This window comes from Spermophilus citellus, assembly GCF_964194105.1.
Source record: "Spermophilus citellus genome assembly, chromosome: 7".
Lineage (NCBI taxonomy): Eukaryota > Metazoa > Chordata > Mammalia > Rodentia > Sciuridae > Spermophilus > Spermophilus citellus.
The window spans coordinates 166,066,351-166,088,978 of NC_138188.1; the positions used below are offsets into that span (position 1 = coordinate 166,066,351).

The 22,628-nt window shown below is 53.7% G+C and overlaps 1 protein-coding gene across 2 annotated transcripts; it reads left to right on the plus strand.

Moving 5' to 3' along the window:
* The first annotated feature begins 20 nt into the window (after positions 1-20).
* Positions 21-16,565, plus strand: PRMT2 (protein arginine methyltransferase 2). 2 transcript variants are annotated; one of them, XM_081302031.1, is made up of 11 exons: positions 21-175; positions 1,524-1,617; positions 6,277-6,381; positions 7,388-7,570; positions 9,122-9,283; positions 9,978-10,142; positions 12,322-12,497; positions 13,424-13,553; positions 14,493-14,629; positions 15,392-15,563; positions 16,067-16,565. In XM_081302031.1, the coding sequence occupies exons 2-11, from the start codon at positions 1,579-1,581 to the stop codon at positions 16,097-16,099; spliced, it is 1,302 nt and encodes a 433-aa protein (XP_081158157.1). In that variant the 5' UTR covers positions 21-175; positions 1,524-1,578; the 3' UTR covers positions 16,100-16,565. The 2 variants fall into 2 exon arrangements, with proteins under 2 accessions (XP_081158157.1, XP_081158158.1); XM_081302032.1 differs by having other exon boundaries at positions 26-175; positions 1,521-1,617.
* The last annotated feature ends 6,063 nt before the right edge of the window (positions 16,566-22,628 follow it).

Sequence of the window (22,628 nt, forward strand, 5' to 3'; positions counted from 1 at the left end):
CACCTACGGACTGCGCCTGCGCGGGAGTCTGGGACCTGGGCGGGTCCGGCTTTGGGGACGGCGCGCGCGCACTGCGTCTGCGCGAGTCGAGGGCGGCGGCCCAGGCTTCTGGTAGGGATCGTCTGCCCCTCTGCGGTGTAGGCGCAGAACTCAGCGGAGAAACGACGCGGCCGAGGTAGGTTTTCAGATGGGCAGCTCAGGCACCTGGATCGCAGGCACGGCAGGACCTAGTAGGTGAGCGATCCTCGTCATGCGAGTACGTCGCTGGTGGACCGAGGCCGCCGCCCGCTTCCGGAACCCCGCGGTCTGCACCGTGCGCTGGCGGCTGACCGCTAGCTGGGGCCCGCCCCGCCCGCCCCCATTCAGCCACACCCCTTTCTACGTGCCCCACCTCCCGGGCCAGCGCCCCCAGACCACGCCCGCCCCGTGTCCCGCCTTTATGGTCCACGCCCATCTCCTAGCGCCACTTTTCTTTCCAATGGCTTGGCCTTTCTTCCCATCCCCAATCCTTCGAGGGCCATGCCCCTCCAACGCCACACCCTCAGGGCCACACCCTTCTCAGTGCCACGCCCTCTGGACATACCCACCCCAGTGCTATCGCACCTGGCCAAAGTCTTCTCAATCCTCCCCACATCCCTATAGGGACACACCCACCCCAATGCCTGGCCCAGAAGACTCATCTTTTCCACCACTACGTCCTCCAGGGCCATGCCTACCCAGCACCAGGCCCTCCAGAGCCACGCCCTCCAGGGCCACGCCCTTCCCAGTACCACACCCTCCAAGGCATGCCCACCCAGCCCCAGGCCCTCCAGGGCCCGCCCTTCCCAGCATCACACCCTTCAAGGCCTGCCCACCCAGCCCCAGGCCCTCCAGGGCCACGCCCTTCCCAGCACCACACCCTCCAACGCATGCCCACCCAACACAAGGGCCTCCAGGGCCACGCCCTTCCCAGCACCACACCCTCCAAGACATGCCCACCCAACACAAGGGCCTCCAGGGCCACCTCTCTGAGGGCATGTCATCCAGGCCACGCCTATTCTGGGCGCTCCGCCCTCCTCCACCTGGCCCAAGTGTTTTCTTCTCCTCAACCCTCCTTCCTGGCAGCTGCAGCCTCCCAACTTGGCCCAGATTTTCCTCTGGAAACATGTAAATTAATGAGTGTTTGTAATTACAAATCTCACAAAAATAAGTTTAGAAGTGAAGCTGCCTTTTAAACGAGTCAGTTCTTGGGGCGTGGGCCATGCTGGCAGGTGCAGGGACCCCCCGGAAGCCAGTGGCCTCGGTCAGTTCTAGTCATCAGGGAGCGCAGGTACTGACAGGTTCTCAAAAGGTAGTCCCTGGCAGCCCTGTGAGAACTCGCACCCTGGAGTGTCCCGTGTCCTGCTTTAGCCGTCTCTGAGGGGTTGTGATGGATCCTTTTCTGTGCCAGCTTCACCTAGGCATGTCATACTTTCTCTTTGGAGTACCTTGTTGTGGGCCAGGTCGCTAACAGGCTCTTGTGTTTCTTTATTTAAAAGTAGGAGTGCAGGGACTATGAAGTGACGAAGCAGCAGTTATGCGGCTGAGCCTAGGAGAGCTATGGCAACCCCAGGCGACTGCCCCAGGCGTGAATCGGAGGTAACTTCTGTTCTGATTGGTGGGAGTGTGTTTGTGACCAGTGTGCACACTGTTGAGGACCCCACCAGGCTCTGTGTGAGAGCCCACCTTGTCCCTTGAAGGTCCAGGCAGGAAATGCAGGGCTGGTAAGCCCACAGACCATCTTCTAGGGAGACACTCAGGATGCCCCAAGATCATAGTCACCCAGGTCCCTGGTGGGTGCCCCAGATGGCTCTGGGCTGCTCGTGCAGTGCCAGGCCTAGGCCCTGGCTCCATGCATTGGAGAGGACTCCTGTTGGCCTGGGGTTTATGTAGACATTATTCAAGTTAGTGGTGAGAAATGTCACCTTAAATGTTAAGGAATGTTGACTATGTTCAAGTAACCAAGTGGATACTCTGATAAACAGTGCTTTAAAAAATTAACATTTCCATGTTTGATGTCAGTGTAGCATTTTTCATTTATTCTAATGATCTACCTTTTCCCTCATTGTTCTACTTTCATTGGGCTTCTATATATAGAGATTTCATGTAGAATTGGCGTATTTGATCAATCTTATTTCTTTTAACTAATCATCAAATGTTTTAATTCCATGGACATCCTATTTTTCTTTTGGGGAATTTTAATATTGGGACATTGAGAGAATGATACTTCAAACAAGAACACATTTATGTAGAATTGAAAGTTTAATGTTTTGTTACATTAATATTTGCCTCAGAACTCACACACATAAAGTAACAACCCCAGAGTTAAAAATCCCTTTCCCAGACCAGTCCTTGTCCTCTTCCTCTTTCTCGGAGGTGAATTATGACTTGATGTCGTGCTTTGCACCACTTCTTACCGTATGCCTTGCAGACATTTGAACAGTGCATGATGTTTGTGTGTGCTTTATAAAGTTTAAATGAGAGGTGTCCATTCTGTGTCCCTGTCATTGAGGTAGCACCACTGTGGAGGACTCGTCCCGTGGATGGTGTGCAGCTGGCTCAGTCCTGCTGCCTGTGCCTCACCTGAAGCATCGTGTGCACAGGTGTCTATGGGGTGGAGGCTGTGCACCTGTGGTGTCTGCTGCCCTCCTGACAAGCTTCCAGTTTTCTTCCCATCACAGTGATGTGGGGAGTTCCTGGCTCTGCCCCTGTGCTCCCTGCCAGGCAGCTGTGGTCGGTGGGGGTCAGTCTAGGTTTTCCAGGACCCATAGCATCAGCCTCTTTGAAAACAAAGCCAGTTAGCTCTTTGTGTCCACCATTCTATCGGTCACTGAAGGAGACGTGTTGAAGGAGGGCACCACCATGGCTGAAAACGGGTCTGTTTCTCCTATTGGTTGTGCCACTCTGTCCCTGTACTGGATCCCTGTTGTTGGATATGTGGCTTTAGGATAGATTAGGTGGCCTTTGATTTTTCTGATGAAATCTCTTTTCACTGTTGCTGAATACCTGGGCCCCATGGTGCTTTTCCCTCTGTTGGTGTGGCTGGACGGCATTCCTGCAAGGGTGGCCTGTGGGGTGTGCGCGTGCCTCAGCAGACCTAACTCCTCAGTGGTCTTAGGTCCTCAGAGTAAAGTGTTTCCCTGGCAGAGCTGTTCAGGTCTTTTTTTCCTGTTAGACAGTTTCCGCCCTTTAACTGGAGCCTTGTCTCCTTTGACATTTAATGTAATGACTGATGGGATCCAGCCTAACATCTTTCTGTTTGTTTCTTAGTTATCACGTTCCTTCTTGGTACATTTTTGCAGTCCTGCTCCCTCTTGGACCAGGACTTTGACAGTTCCTCCTCTTTCCCTTATTGGCCCATCACCTGTACCTTTCCTATTGTTTAATGGCTTCCCAGGAATCGGTGACATGGAATCCTGTAACTGTTCTCATCTTTCCCACTTCGCAGGAGAGAATCTCAGAGTCCCGCACATTTCTGTCCTGTTGTAGAGACCTGTGTCACTTCTGCCTGTCCTCAGCCCTAGCACAGATGCCTCCTGCCTGGTGCAGCTGAGCCTTTCCTGTAGTGTGAGGAGGGGTCTCTTAATTCCCCAGAGGTGCTTCTTGGAGGCCTTCATTTTGTACTCCTCCGTGCCCAGGGAAGCTCACTCCCTTGTTTCTGTGGTTAGTAGTGTGGGCTTGTTGTGTTGGATTATGTCGGTGTTGGTTTGAATGAGCATGTGTTTTGCTTTCTTTCGTTTCCTTTTTTTTTCTTTTTTTTTTGGTACCAGGGATCCACAACCCTTTTTTATTTTGAGACAGGGTCTTGCTGAGCCTGGCTTTGAACTCATGATCTTCCTGCCTCAACTTCTGAGCCGTTGGTATTACAGGCGTGTGCCACCGTGCCTGGCTTGCTTTCTTTTCTTTCTTTCTTTTTTCTTTTCTTTTCTTTTTTTTTTTTAAGAATACTTCTGCTTGCAATGGAATTTTAGGTTTGCATTTTTTCCTGTGGTGCTGTGAAGATGTTACCCCATGGTTATCTGAGAGCTGTTCCACTAAGAGTGATGGCTCTCTCCACTGTCTGCATTTAGGACTCTGAGTTGGTTCTGACTGGGGTTAGCTGAACTTGTTGTTTTAGAAAATCCCTGGTTGTCCCCAGGTGTCTCTGCTGCCTCTTCTCTCCTCTGGGGACTTGGCACGGACACATGTCTCGTGCTCTGCTCTTCTTCCTTTTTGTGTTTCAGTGTGGATAGTCTCTACTAACCTGACTCCAAGTTTACTGCGGAGAGACAAAATAACTTGAAAAATAATATATTTGGGAAAACATTTACTCAAGATTGCAGATAAGATTTACATCATTACTGTAATGTCCAGTCTGATAAACAGGACAGTAGCCAGAAAAAATAACGGGCAAAATAAATAAGAGGCCTTTTTCAGAAAAAGCAGATGCGAGTCCCCAACAGGATACCTGAGGTCCCACTGCCTGCCTGTCTCTAGCAGTGCAGGGTGCGGTGCTGCCACTCCGGGCGTTTAGGAGGAGCACACGCTTTGGGAGCCAGGGAGGAAGCCTATGCCTGGAGCGTGGTCCTTTGAGCCCCCTTCTGCCCTGTCGGAGTACGGGCTGCAGGGTTGGTGACTGTGGTAATAAGGATACAAAATATGTAGCGGGTGACTGAAAAGTCAAGCAGGACGGTATTCTGTGTAATATTGTGTAGCCATTAAAATGCTAGAATTTTCCCCACACACCCAAATATTCTTTACAAGAGAAGTGATGTCAAGAGCCTGCGCGTGAACACAGCACAGGGCTTCGACTGCAGCCTGGAAGGGTGAGGACAGTGTGCACCACTGGGGTGTGCTGGGGAGGTGGTGAGGGGGGAGCAGGGCCGAATGGAGCCCCGCAGAAGGTGGTGGCACCGCAGAGGAACCAGAGGCTGCAAGTGGGCAGTGGGCAGAAGGAGAGGAGGCTGGGCGCCTGGAAGTCATGCTTGACCGTGTGCCAGGGCCAGTGGAAGGGGTGTGTGGGGGCCAGTCCTGCCATCCTGCAGCCTGGGAAGCTGAGGCGCAGGACGCGAGTCCCAGGCTGGCCTGGGCGCCCAGGTGAGTCTCAAAGTAAAAGCAGAAAGGGCTGGGGGTGCAGCTCAGTGAGTGTCCCTGGGATCCCCAGGATTGAAAAACAATGTCTTACCCATAAAATTGAGATTTGGGTGGTCAGTATCTGTGGTTGAGAAAGATGTAGGAAAATAGGTAGTTCACACTCACCTGGACTAGACCCACTTCCTGAGCAGTGGGAGGGGAGGCATTTGGTGGTGAATTACAAGTCATGCGGGTACGGTCTTGCCCTAAGTTTCACACTCAGGAGTTGCCCAGAGGAGGTGACCAGCCACATGCAAAATGGTTTGTTCAAGAAAGTTCACCTTGATAATTCACCATAGAAAAAGCTGAAAACAGTCCAAATGTCCTAAAACTAGGAGACTGCTTATGTCAGGAGAGTTCGTAGACAGGAACACTACACAGGTGTGAAAATGAGAACCATTCAGAATCGGGAAGTGAGAAGCAGGTCGTGGTGCCAGCATCTGGTCTGTGGGTGTGCTGACATGCATTTTCCCAAGCTCAGAGGATGAGTGCACTGTATTAACCCAGGTCTCTGGTACAAGAATTAGGCTCCTGGGCATTTTAATTTTCTTCTGTGTTCTGCACATTTCCTAAGTGAGCTGAACTCTTGATTCCTTAGAGAGGAGTGTACACTGGCAGCGCTGCTCCCTGGGCCAGGACCTGAGGCTTGAGGCCCTATAGCGTGTCTTCCAGGCACATTGACTTGGAAGTGGCACAGCGGCAGAGGCAGGGGCCCCCCAGGTCTTAGCTGCTGTCTCCCAGCTAGGCCACGGGGCTCTGCTGATGCAGACGGTTTATGTTGGCTTGCTAGCATCTTCTGTGGGCCCCCAGCCCCGACCTCAGGTCCAGACGCCCCCGGAGCCAGCACCCACGGGCATGGTTTCTTCCTGAGTTGGGCATCACTTTCAGGAGCATTGTTGCCAAGCCAAGGGTCAGCGCCTCCTTTCTCACTTCTTCCTTGACATACTCTTCAGGATGCACAGCGTCTGTTAGATTAAAGGTGGAGCTACGCTGGTGGCCCTCATTCTGCCAGTAGATGACCCAAATAATTTGCATAATATCATACTTATAATGTGAGTCTTTGAAAACATCGCGGTCACCTAGTCGAGAAAGAAGGAGAGGAAGGAGCAGGGTGCACTATTTGCTTGTGTCTCCTTGCCTGTGCAGGAGGAAGAAGCCCTGGAGTGTGGGCAGGCGCAGCTCCTGCAGGAGGGCCCGCAGCCAGAGGAGTTCGTGGCTATTGCCGACTATGCTGCCACCGATGCCACCCAGGTAGCCTCTCGCAGACCAAGTGCTTGGACCGCGTGTGTAATGTTCAGTGGCAAAGCTAGGCATAATTCTGTAAAGTCGTGCCAGGTGTTCAGAGCCCCACGAGGTCTTGAACAACCTCATCAGTAGGCCCAGCACTGGGAGGAGGGCTCAGTCAGGACAGGGCGCGGCCCAATGGAAGGAGCCACTGCAGTTCCGCTTGAAACCCTCCACAGACCCACCTGGTTAAATGACAGAATGGTTGGTCGGACGGGAATGCAGTTCCTCTTTCCCATCAGGAGTCTCTGAGAGTGAGCCTCCAGTAGCCAGCTGTAGGGTGACTCTGTGCGTGAAGGGGCTCTGGAGAAATGACTGTGCTGAAGCATTTGGAAATGCGGGGGGCTCTACCACTGGGCTGCGACCCCAGCTCTTTTCTCAGTGAGCTGCCTAGGCGGTCCTGGAACCTGCATCCTCCTGCCTCAGCCTCCCCAGCTGCTGGGATCACAGGAGAAAGCTATTTTATTAACACCATCGACACACTTATAAATGCATAGAGGAAAAAATGTAATAATAAAATTACTAAATTTATTGTATGAAATCAATATATAAATGTGATGAAATTTCGGTTAGAATCACAATGGGGCATGGCTTTTTTTATCAGATAAATAATTTTTTATTTTTTGGGAAGGTCCTAGGGTTTGAACCCAAGGATGCTATATTGCTGAGCGCCATCCCCAGCCCTTTTTATTTTTTGAGACAGGGTCTTGCTGAGTTGCCCAGGCTGTCCTAGAACTTGCATCCTCCTGCCTCAGCCTCCCAGTTGCTGCGGTCACAGGATGGGCCACCCTTGCTTCCTTTTGAAAAGTACCAGTTAGCGGTGTCCTTCAGCGCCACAGAGGTCTCCTGACCTGCTGCGACCCCTGCAGACCCTCTGCACTTGGGTGTGCTCAGCAGGAAGGTTTGTCCCCAGTCACTGTGGACACTTGTGTTCTCTGCTGGATTTTAACTTGTCTGTTTTGGGTCTTTGCAGCTCAGTTTTTTAAGAGGAGAAAAAATTCTTATCCTGAGACAAACCACGGCCGACTGGTGGTGGGGCCAGCGCGCAGGCTGCTGCGGGTACATCCCTGCAAACCACGTGGGCAGGCAGGTGGCGGAGTATGACCCAGAGGACACATGGCAGGACGAGGAGTACTTCGGCAGCTATGGGACCTTGGTAGGCGGCTCCCAGCCTGCAGCCAGCCTCTGCCCCTGTGGCGAGGCAGCCAGGCCCAAGCCTCCCCAGCACACTGAGTGATTTCACAGGACGACACACAGCACGGTCTTGTCTTTTGGTTTAAACACTGTGACAAACGTGGAAACCATTCTTAGTTCAGAGGCCCTACAGGAACGGGGCGGCTGTGGCCTGCGCAGCTGAGCACCGCGCACTCCGCGGTGGAGCCCCGGTGACGGCGGCTCGGGGTCCCTGCAGATCCCAGGCCGCAGGCGTGGGCCCTGGACCCAGGAGGCTTATTGTAGGGTGCTTCCAGGGTCCGTTTGTGGAGCTTTTGCGGGTCCCCTTTTCTGCAGTTCGCAGCCCCTCCCCAGCCGAGCTTCGTCACCTCTGTTCTGGCTTGGGCGCCTCCCTGGGAGCCTGCGCTGCGCTTCCCGCTCCTGGCGCCCAGTGACAGCTTTGGGTGCCCCGTCCCTTCCCTGTTGTGTAAGGCTCCCAGAGCACAGTCAGACTTGTTCCTGGACTGTCCGTGAACATGCCGGAAGGTGGGGGTGCCCCAGCGAGGGCTCGTGGCTCCTCCACCGGCGCTGTGTCCAGGGTGTTGCAATCTCGGATCCTTCCTGTGACTGCCTGTTTCTGGCATTTCTACTGGGTTTGCCCAGTGTATTTGAAGCTCTGTTTCTAGGTACAAAAGATATTTAAAAAATATTGTGATTTTGATGAACCCATCTGGGTTATGCACTGGCCCTTCTGGCTCCTGGGGACAGTTCTGCTCTGCCGTCTGTGCAGCCCCTCAGCTCTCCGGTTGTGCTGGCCCAGCATTTTTTCTGTGCTTTGCTCTAAGCCCCTGTCTTTGCAGCATGGGGTGGTTCTAGGCAGCATAATGGGGCTTTGGCCTTCTGTCCACACTACTGAGCCCCTTCACCTGCCCCTTGGACTTCATTCTGTGGCAGTGTCTTTGTGAACAGTGGTGAGGGTCCTGCAGGCCCTGTCCAGGCCTCCTGTTTGTGCTGGCAGGTCAAGGCGGCTGTCCCATCTGCTACCTGGCTGCTGCTTCTGTTCTGGTCTACAGCCAAGGGTACTGGGTGGCTGCAGCCTTACTGGCAGCCGGGCTCTGCAGGATGCCCTCAGGACATGACCAGGGCTGGTGGGGTTGTCATCTCCCCCAGAGCTATAGTTTTGGCCTTTCCCAAGCAATGAGGGAGCAAACTTAAATGTGAAGAGGATGTGGGAGCCCTGCTGCCTCCCCTGGCACCCCCTGTGGTGCATCCACTCCTCTCTGGATGGACCTGGCAGGGACTCAGCCTTGGGAGAGGGGCGATGGCCAACAGTTCCTCCATCCTGGCTGGTCTACACCTTTGCTTGCTGGGCTCCTGGGGAGTGCACTGAGTTGGAAGGATCCTGGAAACTCCCTCTTGGCATATCTTGTCTGACTTTTAAGCCTACCTGTTGCTCCTATTTTCAGGAGTGTGTTGGGTTGCAGCCCTGACCCTCCTCAGACCAGACCTTGGTGCTGCGCCAGGCCCTTGCACTGAGTCTCAGTGTCTTCTCTAGAAACTTCACTTGGAGATGTTGGCAGACCAGCCGCGGACAACCAAGTACCACAGCGTTATCCTGCAGAACAAGGAGTCCCTGAAGGACAAGGTCATCCTGGACGTTGGCTGTGGCACCGGGATCATCAGCCTGTTCTGTGCACACCACGCTCGGCCCAAGGCAGTGAGCATGCTAGCTGGCCAGGCAGCCAGCGCGGACTTGGCTTTCAGGATGGCCAGGGGTCCATCCTGAGAGGCTGGTGTGGGGAGGAAGGTAGCTGTTCAGCTGTGAGGTGCTTTTCTGGTCACAGACAGCTTGGAGTGCAGTGGACAAGATGGAAGTGACCAGCCCCTCGTGAGGCCAGAGGTGTTCTCTCGTGTTATTGTAGTTAAATATGCACGGGAGTTGGTTCGGCTGTGTCCGGGCCCCAGCACAGAGCTCCTGTGGAACCAGGCCCTCCCTGCACTTTGCCTCCTTGTGTGTGGGAGGGACGGCCCCTGGCAGGAGGGTGGGTGCTAGTTGACAGGGTTGCAGTTCAGTGGCCTCCTGTGCCCCGGATGCCAGGCCAACAGGCGGCACTTGCATCAGACCCTCCTCCAATCTGTCCCTCAGGCTGCAGGTGCCCATGAACCCACTGTCCTCTCTGCCTGTTGGGGACTATGCTTGCTGCGCTGTGGTCCCTGGCCCAGCAACTGCAGGTTCTCTCTGCCTGTGCCCTGGGTAGGCATGCTGTGCAGGAGGCGCAGGAGGGGTGGGAGTGATCCGCACCTTCTTCTGCCACCCAGGGCACTGCCCTCTGCTGCTGCTCCTGGGGCTGGTTCTGTCTCTGGGCCACCCAGCATATGGGCACAGGTGCTGATGGTGTCTTTGCCTGCAGGTGTACGCCGTGGAGGCCAGCGAGATGGCACAGCACACAGGCCAGCTGGTCCTGCAGAACGGCTTTGCCGACACCATCACTGTGTTCCAGCAGAAGGTGGAGGATGTGGTGCTGCCCGAGAAGGTGGACGTGTTGGTGTCCGAGTGGATGGGCACCTGCCTGCTGGTAAGGGCCTGACGTGTGTCAGGCTGGGGCCATCACAGGGATTTTGATTTCCCCGCGGTGAGGCATCTGTGTGCACACCAGCTCAGGGTTGTGACTTGTTGACTGATGATGGGAGATTTGGGTTGATCAGGTGTGCCTTGCTCATGGTGGCTCACTGCACTCTTGGCCTGCGAAGGTCCAGTGCCTGACCGAGGTGGTCTCCCTAGTTATAGCCACCCATCTCCTGTCTCCTCTCACTTGAGGCCAGACCTGGCAGCCAGTCAGTGTCTGTGAGACTGCAGGCGCCTGTGGGTGGAAGGGGGCCGTTTCTGGCCACTGGTCAGTGTACGTGCCCACTCCTTTGTTACCATGCTGCCAGCTCAGAGGAGAGGGACAGGCTGGTGGAACAGGCCTGTCATGCCCAACCCTCCTTCTGGTCTTGGCATCAGGGGACTCAGGCGTTGTGGTGAGATGTCACTCAGCAGTTTAGTCTGCATCAAAATCCGAAACAACTGCACCAGGTAAAGGAGGTGACATGTGATGGACATGTGCCCGAGGGCCTTGTGGGTGGTGGATATGTGTGTTGCTTGGGGAGACAAGAGCAAGGACGCTGGGCTTTGGCCCTGCAGAAGTCACATTGTGAATGCTGTGGATTTGGAAGGTGATGCATAGCAGAGAGGGGCTGTGCCAACCCAGGCGTGCAGTCACCTTTGCTGAGAATGCTGGTGCTGCCCAGAGGAGGTGCCCTATGCACTGCTGGCTATGGGTGGACAGACGACAGGGACTGGATAGGTAGACACTTGGCCCTGTGCTGCTGAGAGAGGAAGCCCAGTTGCCAGAGTCCTTGTCTCTGAGGCTAGGAGGATGTGGGTTCAGGGGCGGGAGGAGCTGCCACCTGCCACAGACATCAGGGAGGTGCGCCAGGCCCGGCTTGGGTGCTCCGATCTAGAAGGCTTGGTGCAGCCTCCAGGGCTCAAGGAGCCTGGTGTGTTGGGAGCCTGGTGTGTGGCTATAGGTGGGGTCCAGTGCAGCGATCAGGGCCCGGGGGTAGCTAGGTCCAGCAGAGTGGTGGGGACCAGAAGTAGATGCATCCAGTGCAGTGGCTGAGGCCTGGGCGTAGCTGGATCCAGTGCAGCCACTGGGGCCTGGGGTTAGCTGGGTCCAGCAGAGCAGTAAGGGCCTGGGGTTAGCTGGGTCCAGCAGAGTAGTAAGGGCCTGGGGTTAGCTGGGTCCAGCAGAGTAGTAGGGGCCTGGGGTTAGCTGGGTCCAGCAGAGTAGTAGGGGCCTGGGGTTAGCTGGGTCCAGCAGAGTAGCAGGGGCCTGGGGTTAGCTGGGTCCAGCAGAGTAGCAGGGGCCTGGGGTTAGCTGGGTCCAGCAGAGTAGTAAGGGCCTGGGGTTAGCTGGGTCCAGCAGAGTAGTAAGGGCCTGGGGTTAGCTGGGTCCAGCAGAGCAGTAAGGGCCTGGGGGTAGCTGGGTCCAGCAGAGTGATAGGGGACTAGAAGTAGCTGGATCCAGTACAGTAGCAGGTTCCCCAGCAGAGTGGTAGGGGCCTGGAGATAGCTGGGTCCAGCAGAGTGGTAGGGGTCTGGGGTTAGCTGAGTCCATCAGAGTGGTAGGGGTCTGGGGTAGCTGGGTCCAGCAGAGTGGTAGGGGCCTGGAGATAGCTGGGTTCAGTGTAGTGGTTAGGGTCTAGGATCTAGGGTCTAGGGTCATAGTCAGAGTCTAGGGTTAGCTGGGTCCAGCACAGCAGTCAGGGCCTGGGGGTAGGTCGAAGTCTGGGGCTAGGTCGGTGTCTGTGGGATCTTGGGGTTATTGGAGGTCTGGGGGTTCTTTTGTGGGGAAGTGGGGGTCCAGAGGTAGTTTGAGGCCTGGGGTTTTCTTGAGGTCTAGGGGTAGGTCAGTTTCTATGGGGCAGTTGGTGTCTGGGGCTGGCATGGTGGCTGTGAGGGGCTCTGCCCATAGCTGAGGGATGGTGGGGCAGGGTCCCTTGGGGCAGCTTGTGGCTGCTGGTGGCAGCCTGGGGCCTGGAGGTTTGCTGCTGGAGTGGCCTGCACACAGCCTGTGACCCCCGAGGTGCAGGTGTGCAGGGCACCCTCCATTTTCCTGCGGGTTTGCTGGCCTGGCCCTCGTGGTCTTGAGGCTAAAACTGGAACTCCCAGATGGACTTTGGCTTTCTGACCCCACCCTGACCTTCGGGCAGTTTGAGTTCATGATCGAGTCCATCCTGTATGCCCGGGATGCCTGGCTGAAGGAGGACGGGGTCATCTGGCCGACCACGGCGGCGCTGCACCTGGTGCCCTGCAGTGCTGACAGGGACTACCACAGCAAGGTGCTCTTCTGGGACAACGCCTATGAGTTCAACCTCAGCGCGCTCAAGTAAGTGTGAGGCCACCGCAGCTGGCCCCGCCTGGAGGGAAGGGCCGGGCAGGGGAGGCGGGAGGCTCCCCGGGGTCCTGCCATCCTGGGGGCACAGTGCTTCTTCTCTTGGAGCACTACCCTGTACCCGGGGACCTGTCTGAGGCTCCTCACCATCTCCTGCCTGCCCTGGCCCTGCCTGCCTTACTCCCAGTCAGCTCCTTGGAACACTCCCTGCTTCTGAGCAGGTATGGGGAGAGTCCCACCCTGGACAGGACATGCAAAGGCCAGCTGAAGTCACCACTTGCCTAAGAACTTTCTGTATGGCTTTTAAAGATAAAAAATTGAATGCCTTCAATCTAAGGTCTCCCGTTCAATGGGAAGTCACGTGGGTACTGCTGTGTGGGCCTCCACCTCCTCTAGGAGTGTTGTGCAGGCTGGAGCAGCTGCCCAGGGTGCGGGGCCCTGGCCCAGGTCTGCCTCTGGCTGAGCGTGCTCAGTGGCAGCACAAGTACTGCTCCTGAGATCCGGCTGCGTTGGCTGCTCCAGTTCTGCTGTGGGTCCCCCTGTCAGGAGCAGCTGGCAGCAGGAGTGTCTTTGCAGGGTGGTAGGAGATAAAATAGAGCCAAGGGTAAAGAACACCCAGCAGCCCGGATCCCCGGGTCACCTGGTGAACGCTGGCATCGGTGTGCTTAGCCTCCTGCACATGGCACTAGAGGGAACCCAGTACTGACTGGCTCAGATAAGGCCGGACAAGGCTGTCAGACCCAGGGCGGGCCCCCCAGGCCAGGCTCCCAAGGCAAGCCCTTGGGTGTGGGGGGGCTGCCCGAGGCTGAGTTGGTAGCAGGTGGTGAGCATGTGGGTGCTGCAGGGGACACTCAGCTCTGCTGCAGGTGTTAAAAAGCCTAGGTCTCTGGTGACCTGGAGCCTGAACTGACCTTCTCCAGATCTTTAGCAATCAAGGAGTTTTTTTCGAAGCCCAAGTATAATCACATCTTGAAGCCAGAAGATTGTCTGTCTGAACCGTGCACCATATTGCAGCTGGACATGAGAACCGTGCAAGTCTCTGACCTGGAGGTGAGTAACAGGTGGAACTGCTTTCTCTGGCCTCAGGCATCTGCCCTGTTGCCTTCACAGACCCAGCCAGTGCAGGGGCATGTGCGGCTGATTGTCATACAAAGACCTGGGTTTATACACATATGCTGTTGCTTTTTTCCTTTTTTATGGTCTGTTTTGATTTTGTCTCCCCCCCCCCCCCCCCGAGGACTGAGAATTTAACCCAGGTGCTCAACACTGAGCCACATTCCCAACACTTTTAATTTTTTATTTTGAGACAGGGTCTCCCTAAGTTGCTTAGGCTGGCCTCAAATTTGAGATCCTCCTGCCTTAGCCTCCTAGTCAACATGCCTGGCTCATGTTCTAAAAATTTTCTTTATTGTTAAATCTCATTAGTGTCTCCAGTTATTTTTAGATTTGTGTTTAGAATTCTTGGCATTTTCAAAATTATGTTCTATTTCATTTATCATGGTACAATATTTGGACTGAATATTCTTCGAAAAGTTTTTAGCTACCATTTGGCTAAACTCCTGACATCTTTTCATGGTGACTGCAGGGACTTAGCTGGGCCTGGCTGGTCCACAGATTGCCAGGGCCAGTCAGTGCTGCGCCTAACCTGGGGCAGTATCTGCAGGAGCAGACAGGGTGGTGGGACTCAAGCTGCCTGGGGTCATCTGCAGTGGCCCCTGGCGTTCGCACTGGGGTTAGGGATGGGGTTCGGCCTATGATTAGGCTCAGAATTAGGACTCAGGTTAAATTTAGGCTTAGGGCTTTGGCCAGGGCTAAGCACATGACTGAAGTTAGAGTTGGACTGAGGGACACTTTCTGGTTTGGGAGTAGTATCAAGGTTATCCTTGGGGTTTTGGCTGTGGCTAGGCCTGTGTTAGGTTGGGGTTGGTGGTGGGTGACCCCCCTGCTGGGAAACCTACCACCCACCTGCTATCCTTTGTTTGGGTGCAGACCATGCGTGGTGAGTTGCGCTTTGAAATCCAGAAAGCCGGCACCCTGCACGGCTTCACCGCCTGGTTCAGTGTGCACTTCCAGAGCCTGCAGGAGGGCCAGCCCCAGCAGGTGCTCAGCACAGGCCCGCTGCACCCGTGAGTGCCCCGGGCCCCGGGGGGGGGGGGGGCAGGGAGAATCGGGCAGCTGGTGTGTCTGGTCTGTGCAGTTGGACAGGGTCACGGGGAATGGGACGTAGAACGGGGGGCGTAGGCAGTTCCCCATGCCTGTGCGCTGGCCTTCCCTTCCTCCGGCCTCCTTCCTGCCTCCTCACTCTAGGAGCAGACTCGGGCTTCCCAGGAGAGTCCTGCAGAGCTGGGCAGGCTGCCCTGCCTCCCAGCGCCATGGCGCTGTGTTGGGTGCAGACCTCCTAGAGCTCCTGTGGTCGGCTACTCCCTCGAGCCCTGTCCCCGAGGGCACTGTCATTGTGGGTGCCACGTGGCCCAGGCAGGGAGGAGAGGAGGAACGGTGGCCCAGTCCAGGCTCAGGCACAAGGGGCTGCAGATGCTTCCTGTGCCCCTGGAGAAGTCCCTCCCACAGTCTTGCTCACGCTCATTGCACCTGGTGGGTCAGTGTGTAGACTGGGCGTCAGAAGCCTGGGGCTGTGTGCTGACAGGCTGTCCTCTGGGCAGTCCCAGAGTCTGTAGCTCCCCACCCCATGGGCTGCCCAGTGACCTGCACGGCCTCCAGAACACACTCCCCAGCTGCCTCTGCTGGGGTTTGATCCCGTGTACCCTGCCTGATCTCTGATCTCGGCACTGGGCACATCTGCTCCTACACTGCCCTGGCCCACGAACCTGGGTCACTGCAGGCCACGCCAGGGCCAGCTGTCGGCTTGTGACTCATGCCCTGTCTTACAGCACCACACACTGGAAGCAGACCTTGTTCATGATGGACGACCCAGTCCCGGTCCACTCGGGAGACATGGTCACTGGGTCCATTGTACTGCAAAGAAATCCGGTGTGGAGGAGGCACATGTCCGTCACTCTAAGCTGGGCCGTGGCTTCCAGAGAAGACCCCACATCTCAGAGAGTAAGAGCCTGGTGCGAGGTGGCAGAATCGGCAGCCCGCGTGGCCTGCCTGGTCCTGCGGCCTCTCCCTGAGCTCAGAGGAAGCGGGTGCCTGTGGGGCAGCAAGTGGAAGGTTCAGGGGGGCGGTCATCTCCCAGGTGAGGCAGCCAGGGCAGGGGTGCCAGCCTGCCCAACGCAGAGGAGCCCGGCAGGTGGCTGCGGGAGCTGTCCTGCTGCTCAGCACCCTGGTTTCTGGTGTGCCGCTGTGCGGGTGCCCTGGAGGTGCCAGGTGCGGCCAGAGCTGCCATTGGGAGACCGGGTACAGAGGCTGCAGGAAGGCGGAGCTCTTTGGACTTAGGGTTAATGTAGGAGAGAAAAACGATGTTGTGGTTTTTCTTGACTTTTCTGTCCCTGTTTGGTACGTTTTGGTCACTTTGTGTTCAGAGTGCAGATGCTCTTCGTTGACAGAAGCGGCCTCTTGGAGCCAGTCACAGAGGTGACACACGGTTGGGTTTTCTTTCTCAGGTTGGGGAGAAGGTCTTTCCCATCTGGAGATGACGGTGGATGATCGGCAGTGGGGCCCCAGGAGGGGCCAGGACGCACCTGCCCCAGAGCCGTGAAGTCCCCGCACATGGCTCTGCTAGACCCCTCCTGGCTCTGCAGGTGACGCCAGGGCCCTTCACTGCAATCGCATGGGCTTGTCCCATAGCTACCCTCCCAGTACCCCCTAGAGTAGGTGTGTCTCCAGGTGTTTGCCCCGTGGTGCCCAGTGCCGCCCTGGGTGGCAGCTGCGCTCCCAGCTAGGTGTAGTTCCAGACTCCTCGGTCGCACGCATGCCAGCCCATGTCCCCTGTGACCGTGACATTCACCGTGGGTGTCAGGGGAACCTGCAGTCCCCGCTGAGTCACTGCACTTGCAGATGGGGTGTGGCCCTCAGTGGGCCTGGGGATGGACTCTGCATGGGACCCAGTGTGTAGGTGTCTTCCAGTGAGTTCTGTGTGGACCTGCTCAATAAATATTTTTTAATGAACAATGTTGTGTGTCCTATTTCCATGTGGATGGCACTGTCACAAGCCTGGATGCAGGGCCCCCAGATAGGGAGGGCCTACTGTTCACCCTGACCCTCTGGGCTTTGCTTTGTGACCTTTACTCAGTACAAGGAGACTCCCTTGGCAGTAGCTGCATGTCTGTAATGTGGTTTTGTATTGCTTTGATGTTTGGTAAAATTTTATTATTTGCTGAAAGTTCAGCATGTCCTATGCAGAGATGCATCTCGGAGAGTGCACCGGTGTAACCAGGAGACAGCACGGCAGTGGCCAGGGCCCAGCCCCTTCTTGGCCCAGAGTGGACACGGTGGGGTCTCACACTGCCCTGCGTTGTCTCCCCCAGGTCTGCATGTCGAGGTCTGAGGCCAGTCTGGGAGTCGTAGGCACTATGACCCTCCTCCTGCAAGATTCTTGTGGACGTGCACCACCCTCCCTGCGGTGTGCTGGTGGCATCTGGGCGTCCCAGCGCGAGCCCCTAGGATTCGGCCCATGTGAGCGCCTGCGCGCATCCTCCGTGGCACCGCCTCGGGGGCAGTGTCTGCACACGGCCCGCCCAGCCGCTTCCCTCGGGGCGTCTGGTGTGTGTGCAGCTCAAGGCGCCTTTCCCTGGTGTCTCTGTGCCCCATGGTCCCTGGCCACTGGGTCGCCCAGCTGCTGCCGGGAGCCGGGGAGCCCGTCACCACCATCATGCTCCTCTCCCACCATGCTGCCTGGCGCTTCCGACAGGCAGGTGGCACCTGGACCAGCCTGCGCTGTGTTCTGGGTGCGAGGGTACCTGTGAGCTGGGCTCGGTCCTGTTGCGAGCGCTGAGCCTCTGACGATGTGCTGCTAGATCCCGAAGGGGATTGGGGTGTCTCCAGTATTTTTAGACCCAGCAGTGGACTTCTATGTGGCACGCCACAATGAATGACCACACCTTCCAGTCCCGATGCCTCATATTCTGGCCAACCACTGCATTTGCTGTGGCTTGGGCATGGTCTAGCTCCATGGTCAGGGGTCTTCCTTGTGGGTGTCGAGTTACACTCTCCTGTCCCTTCTAGTCCTGCCCCTTCTGCCCTTTTATGGATAGAACTTTCTAAGGACAGAGTCCTCCCAATAAAAGCTGACTTCCGAACATGCTCCCTCTCTCTCGTCAGCCTCTGGTGACTTTCTCTTGCTCTCCCTCTTGGGGAACCTGAGGCCGGGAGCCAGGAAGCCGTCCTAAAGCTTGTGTGAAGGTAAATTGTGTCTGTTATCTGGTGTCCTTGCAAATTCACCCGAGCCATCTTAAGTCAGCTGCCCATGCTGGTCCGGGCGGCACTTTTGTCTATTTCAGTATGAGGTTTCATGTATTTTTCAATCTCTGTTATGATTTCTTGTTGTTTGAAGTTTTGGGGGGGCAGGTGGCTTGATTTCAAGAGGTGGGATCTCCCAGTTATCTGTCGCTAATCTGCTTGATTCCGCCGTGGCTGAGAAGAGGCTGAGGGATTTCCTTCTCTGAGATCTGCTGCAGCTTGCTTCACGACTCGGCAGCGGTGGTGCACTGTGCTTGAGCAGAAGGAGTTCTGTCACCGAATGCTAGGTGGGATCTGAAGGCCTGAAGGCTGGGCTTCCTGGTGGGTCTGCCTGCTGTGAGGCCCTCAGGGCAACAGGAGCTTACTTCCCGCAGTCTGGAGGCTGCAGGTCTGAAGCACCAGTGTGCTGCCAGCCTCTTCTGGGTGGGCCCCCTCCTGGAGTGGACAGCTGCCTTCTGCAGAGTCCTCATGTGGTAGAGGAGCAGGGAGCTGAAGTCTCTTGTGGGGACACCGGTTCGACTGTCAGTCTTTGCTGCCGCAGCTCTCTCTCTACTCTGACTCTAACGAGACGCCGATGAAGTCCATGACTTATGCCTGTGCCCTGTTCACCAGAGGGCCAGCTGGCTATCACTGTTGTGGCCTCGTGTCTTGCAACATGGACAGGCCGAGCATGTTCCAGCTCCTCACATTCAGGTTCCTCCATGCTTGGCAGTGTCCTCCTCCGTGGATCTCCTTCTTCAGTTTTCACCAAGCCATGCCTCAGCCCGGCTTAGGGATCTTTGCTCAGTGGCCAGAGGTGGCCACTGCAAGTTCTGCCCCCACAGAGCACCACAGCACAGTGCAGCAAGTGCTCCTGGGTAGATGCACTCTGCTGAAGCCCAGGGGCAGGAAATCAGAGGCTCGTCACTGTGGCGATCTTCCTGGGCAAGACCTATGATGAGTGACCAGGTGACAGAGTCAAGTACCGCCGTGTCCAGGCTTGGGGAGACCCTTCCTTTTGTGGGTCTGAAGTGAGAGGGTTACATCTTGTGAGGTTGAGAAGCTGCCCTTTCTGGTGTTCCTGATACGATTTGGGATACCCACATATCCAGGTGCTCCTGATTTAGTTCAATAAGTTGCACGTATAAGTTATTTATCAGTTTGTGCCCTATGTCGTGCCGGGCAGATGGTGGTACTTTACTTGTGCAAAAAGGGGTGGGGTCATACTATCTTGGCACCTATATTACAGCTTTAAAAAAACAGGGTAACTCAGGTTTAGGTACCGCAAGAAAACTGCTGTTTTACACATCATGGAGTCACTCAGGGCAGGCACGTCCTGAAAGCTGCGGTCCTGTCTGCCATGGAGTCACTCAGGCAAGCACAGACTGGAAGCTGCCATCCTGTACACCATGGAGTCTGAAGTCCTGGGCTTCTCCCCAATGCACACACATTATTTGTGCTGTTCTGTGGAGAAAAAGTGATCATCTTTCAGGGAAGACAGGCCACATCAGATGGGAGTACTTACATGTAGCCTGAGAAACAGCAACAACATTTTTTTAAAAACTAAAATGAAATTTTATCAACTCTTTCTGAAAGTATGGTCTCTGCTACATGAAGAGCTCTGTACAGGGTCAGATAAAAAAATAGATTAATCAACGGTGGTGATAATGGTGGTTGTGATGGAGATGGAGATGGTGATGGAGGTGGAGGTGGTAATGGTGATGATGATGAATGGTGATAGTGATGGAGATGGAGATCTAGTGGTGATGGTGATGGAGATGGAGATGGTGTTGGTGATGATGATGGAGTGGTGATAGTGATGGTGATGGAGATTGAGATGGTGAGGAGATGGTGATGGTGATGGAGATGGTGATGGTGATGGTGGTGGAGTGGTAATGGTGATGACGATGTGATGGAGATGGTGATGGAGATGGAGATGGTGTTGGTGATGATGATGGAGTGGTGATAGTGATAATGATGGAGATGGAGATGGTGATGGAGATGGTGATGGAGATGGAGATCTAGGGTGATGAGATGGTGATGGAGATGGAGATAGTGACAGAGCTGGAGTGGTGATGGAGATGGTGATGAAGATGGCGATGGTGATGGTGTTGGAGTGGTGATGTTGATGGTGATTGTGTTGTTGATGGTAATGGAGATGGTGATGGTGATTGTGGTGGTGATGGTGATGGAGTGGTGATGATGATGGTGATGGCAATGGAGATAGAAATGGTGATGGTGTGATGATGATGATGGAGTGGTGATAGTGATGATGATGGAGATGGTGATGGAGATGGAGATGGAGATAGTAATGGAGATGGAGATGGAGATCTAGGGTGATGAGATGGTGATGAGATGGAGATGGAGATCTAGTGGTGATGGGATGGTGATGGAGATGGAGATGGAGATAGTGATGGAGATGGTGATGGTGATGGAGATGGTGATGGAGATGGTGATGGTGATGGAGATGGTGATGGAGATGGTGATGGTGATGGTGATGGTGTTGGAGTGGTGATATTGATGGTGATTGTGGTGTTGATGGTAATGGAGATGGTGATGGTGATTGTGGTGGTGATGGTGATTGTGGTGGTGATGGTGATGGAGTGGTGATGATGATGGTGATGGCAATGGAGACAGAAATGGTGATGGTGTGATGATGATGATGGAGTGGTGATAGTGATGATGATAGAGATGGAGATGGTGATGGAGATGGAGATGGAGATGGAGATGGTAATGGAGATGGAGATGGAGATCTAGGGTGATGAGATGGTGATGAGATGGAGATGGAGATCTAGTGGTGATGGGATGGTGATGGAGATGGAGATGGAGATCTAGGGTGATGAGATGGTGATGGAGATGGAGATAGTGATGGAGATGGAGTGGTGATGGAGATGGTGATGGTGATGGAGATGGTGATGGAGATGGTGATGGTGATGGAGATGGTGATGGAGTGGTGATGGAGATGGTGATGGTGATGGTGTTGGAGTGGTGATGGTGATGGTGATTGTGGTGTTGATGGTGATGGAGATGGTGATGGTGATTGTGGTGGTGATGGTGATGGAATGGTGATAGAGTTGGTGATGGTGTGGTGACAGTGATGGAGTAGTGATGGTGATGGAGTGATGATAATGATGTGATGAGTAGTAATGGTAATTATAAGTTGTGGGTGAATTAGGTGTTGTCAGTGTAGGTCGGGAGTTATTCAGTCTACAGGGCAGAACCTCAGTGGGACACCTGCGTCTTCACACTGTGCATAGGACATGCCAGTGCTCTGCTTGCAGAGGGGTGGAAGGAGACCATGCAGTGCCATGAGACTGGCAGATTGTCACACATGGATGTTTTCAGGTAGAATGAAACATTTGGGTAGTTCTAGGGACTCTCAATGACCTCTTGCTTTCAATGTATTTCCAGTCAGCCTGTGATAGGAAAGGACTTGTGCTAGGAAAGAAATTCTCATGATGGGGTTATGATGCTCAGTGAAAGTTTCACATTTTAAAATACACAAGCACCAACACACTAACATTTTGAAGTGCACCACCCTATGACAGTAAGTACATGTGTACTGCTGTACCCTCTGCAGCTCTCCAATGAGTACAGCAGCTGCTCCATGACCTTCAATATTAATGTAATATCCATCCTACCACATATGACACAAATGTAATATCTGCTCTTTATGTTAATATAATGTCGATAACATAGTGTCTAAAAAGCTCACAAAATAGCAACCCTGTGGTCTTTAATAGCAATATAATATCTATTCTACAGCACCATAAACTAATATATACTTCCCTGTGGTCATTAATAATGAGATAATATCCATCATCCTACTGCATAGAATATAATATCTGCTCTTTGACCTTTATACTAACATAATGTCCATAATATAGTATCTAAATCTCACAAAATAGCAGCCCTGTGGCCTTTATCATGTTATTATGATATCCATAGTGTAACATCTGAAACTAATGTAATAGCTGCCCTGTTGCCTTAATACCCACTTAATAGTATCTATCTATCATCTTAGAGTAATAGAATAACTATACTGTATCATCTTAGGGTAATAGAATATCTGCACTGTGGCCTTTAATACTATCATGATATCGATTTTCCGGTATCTAAAAGTAATAAAATAGCTGCCTGTGGCCTTTCACATTATTATAATATCTATAGCAGAGCATCCAAAACTAACATAAAAGTTGTTCTGTAGCCTTTTGCATTCAAATATATCCATACTGTAGCATCTCAAGCTAATAAAATAACTGCATTGTGGCTTTTAATAATAATGAGAAATCCATAGTATATCATCCTAAACTAATATAGATAATAATAATAGATACCCCATGGTTTTTAATATAATTGTGATATCCATACTTTAGCATCTGGAAACAATGAAAGTGTGTCCTGTGGTCTTTGAGCTAATGTGGTTTTAAGCTAATGTAATATATGTCCTTCAATACCATTATGTTATTCATACTGTATCATCTAGATCTAATATAAAGCTGACCTATGTCCTTTTATACTAATACTATACCCACAGTATATTATCTGAAACTTACATAATTCTGCCCCATGATCTTTAAAAGTTATGTGATGTACATACTATAGCATCTAAAAATAATGTAATATCTAGGGGCTAGAGTTGTGGCTCAGAGGTAGAGCACTCACCTACCATGCGTGAGGCACTGGGTTCGATCCTCAGCACCACATAGAAACAAAATAAAGATATTATGTCCACCTATAACTAAAAAAATAAATATTTTTAAAAAGTAATGTAATATCTAATATATA

Coding starts and splice junctions, on each gene's coding strand:
- PRMT2 (XM_081302031.1), top strand. CDS start 1,579: ATGGCAACCCCAGGCGACTGCCCCAGGCGTGAATCGGAG. Junction 7,571..9,121: donor TCGGCAGCTATGGGACCTTG/GTAGGCGGCTCC, acceptor TGTCTTCTCTAG/AAACTTCACTTGGAGATGTT. Junction 12,498..13,423: donor TTCAACCTCAGCGCGCTCAA/GTAAGTGTGAGG, acceptor GACCTTCTCCAG/ATCTTTAGCAATCAAGGAGT.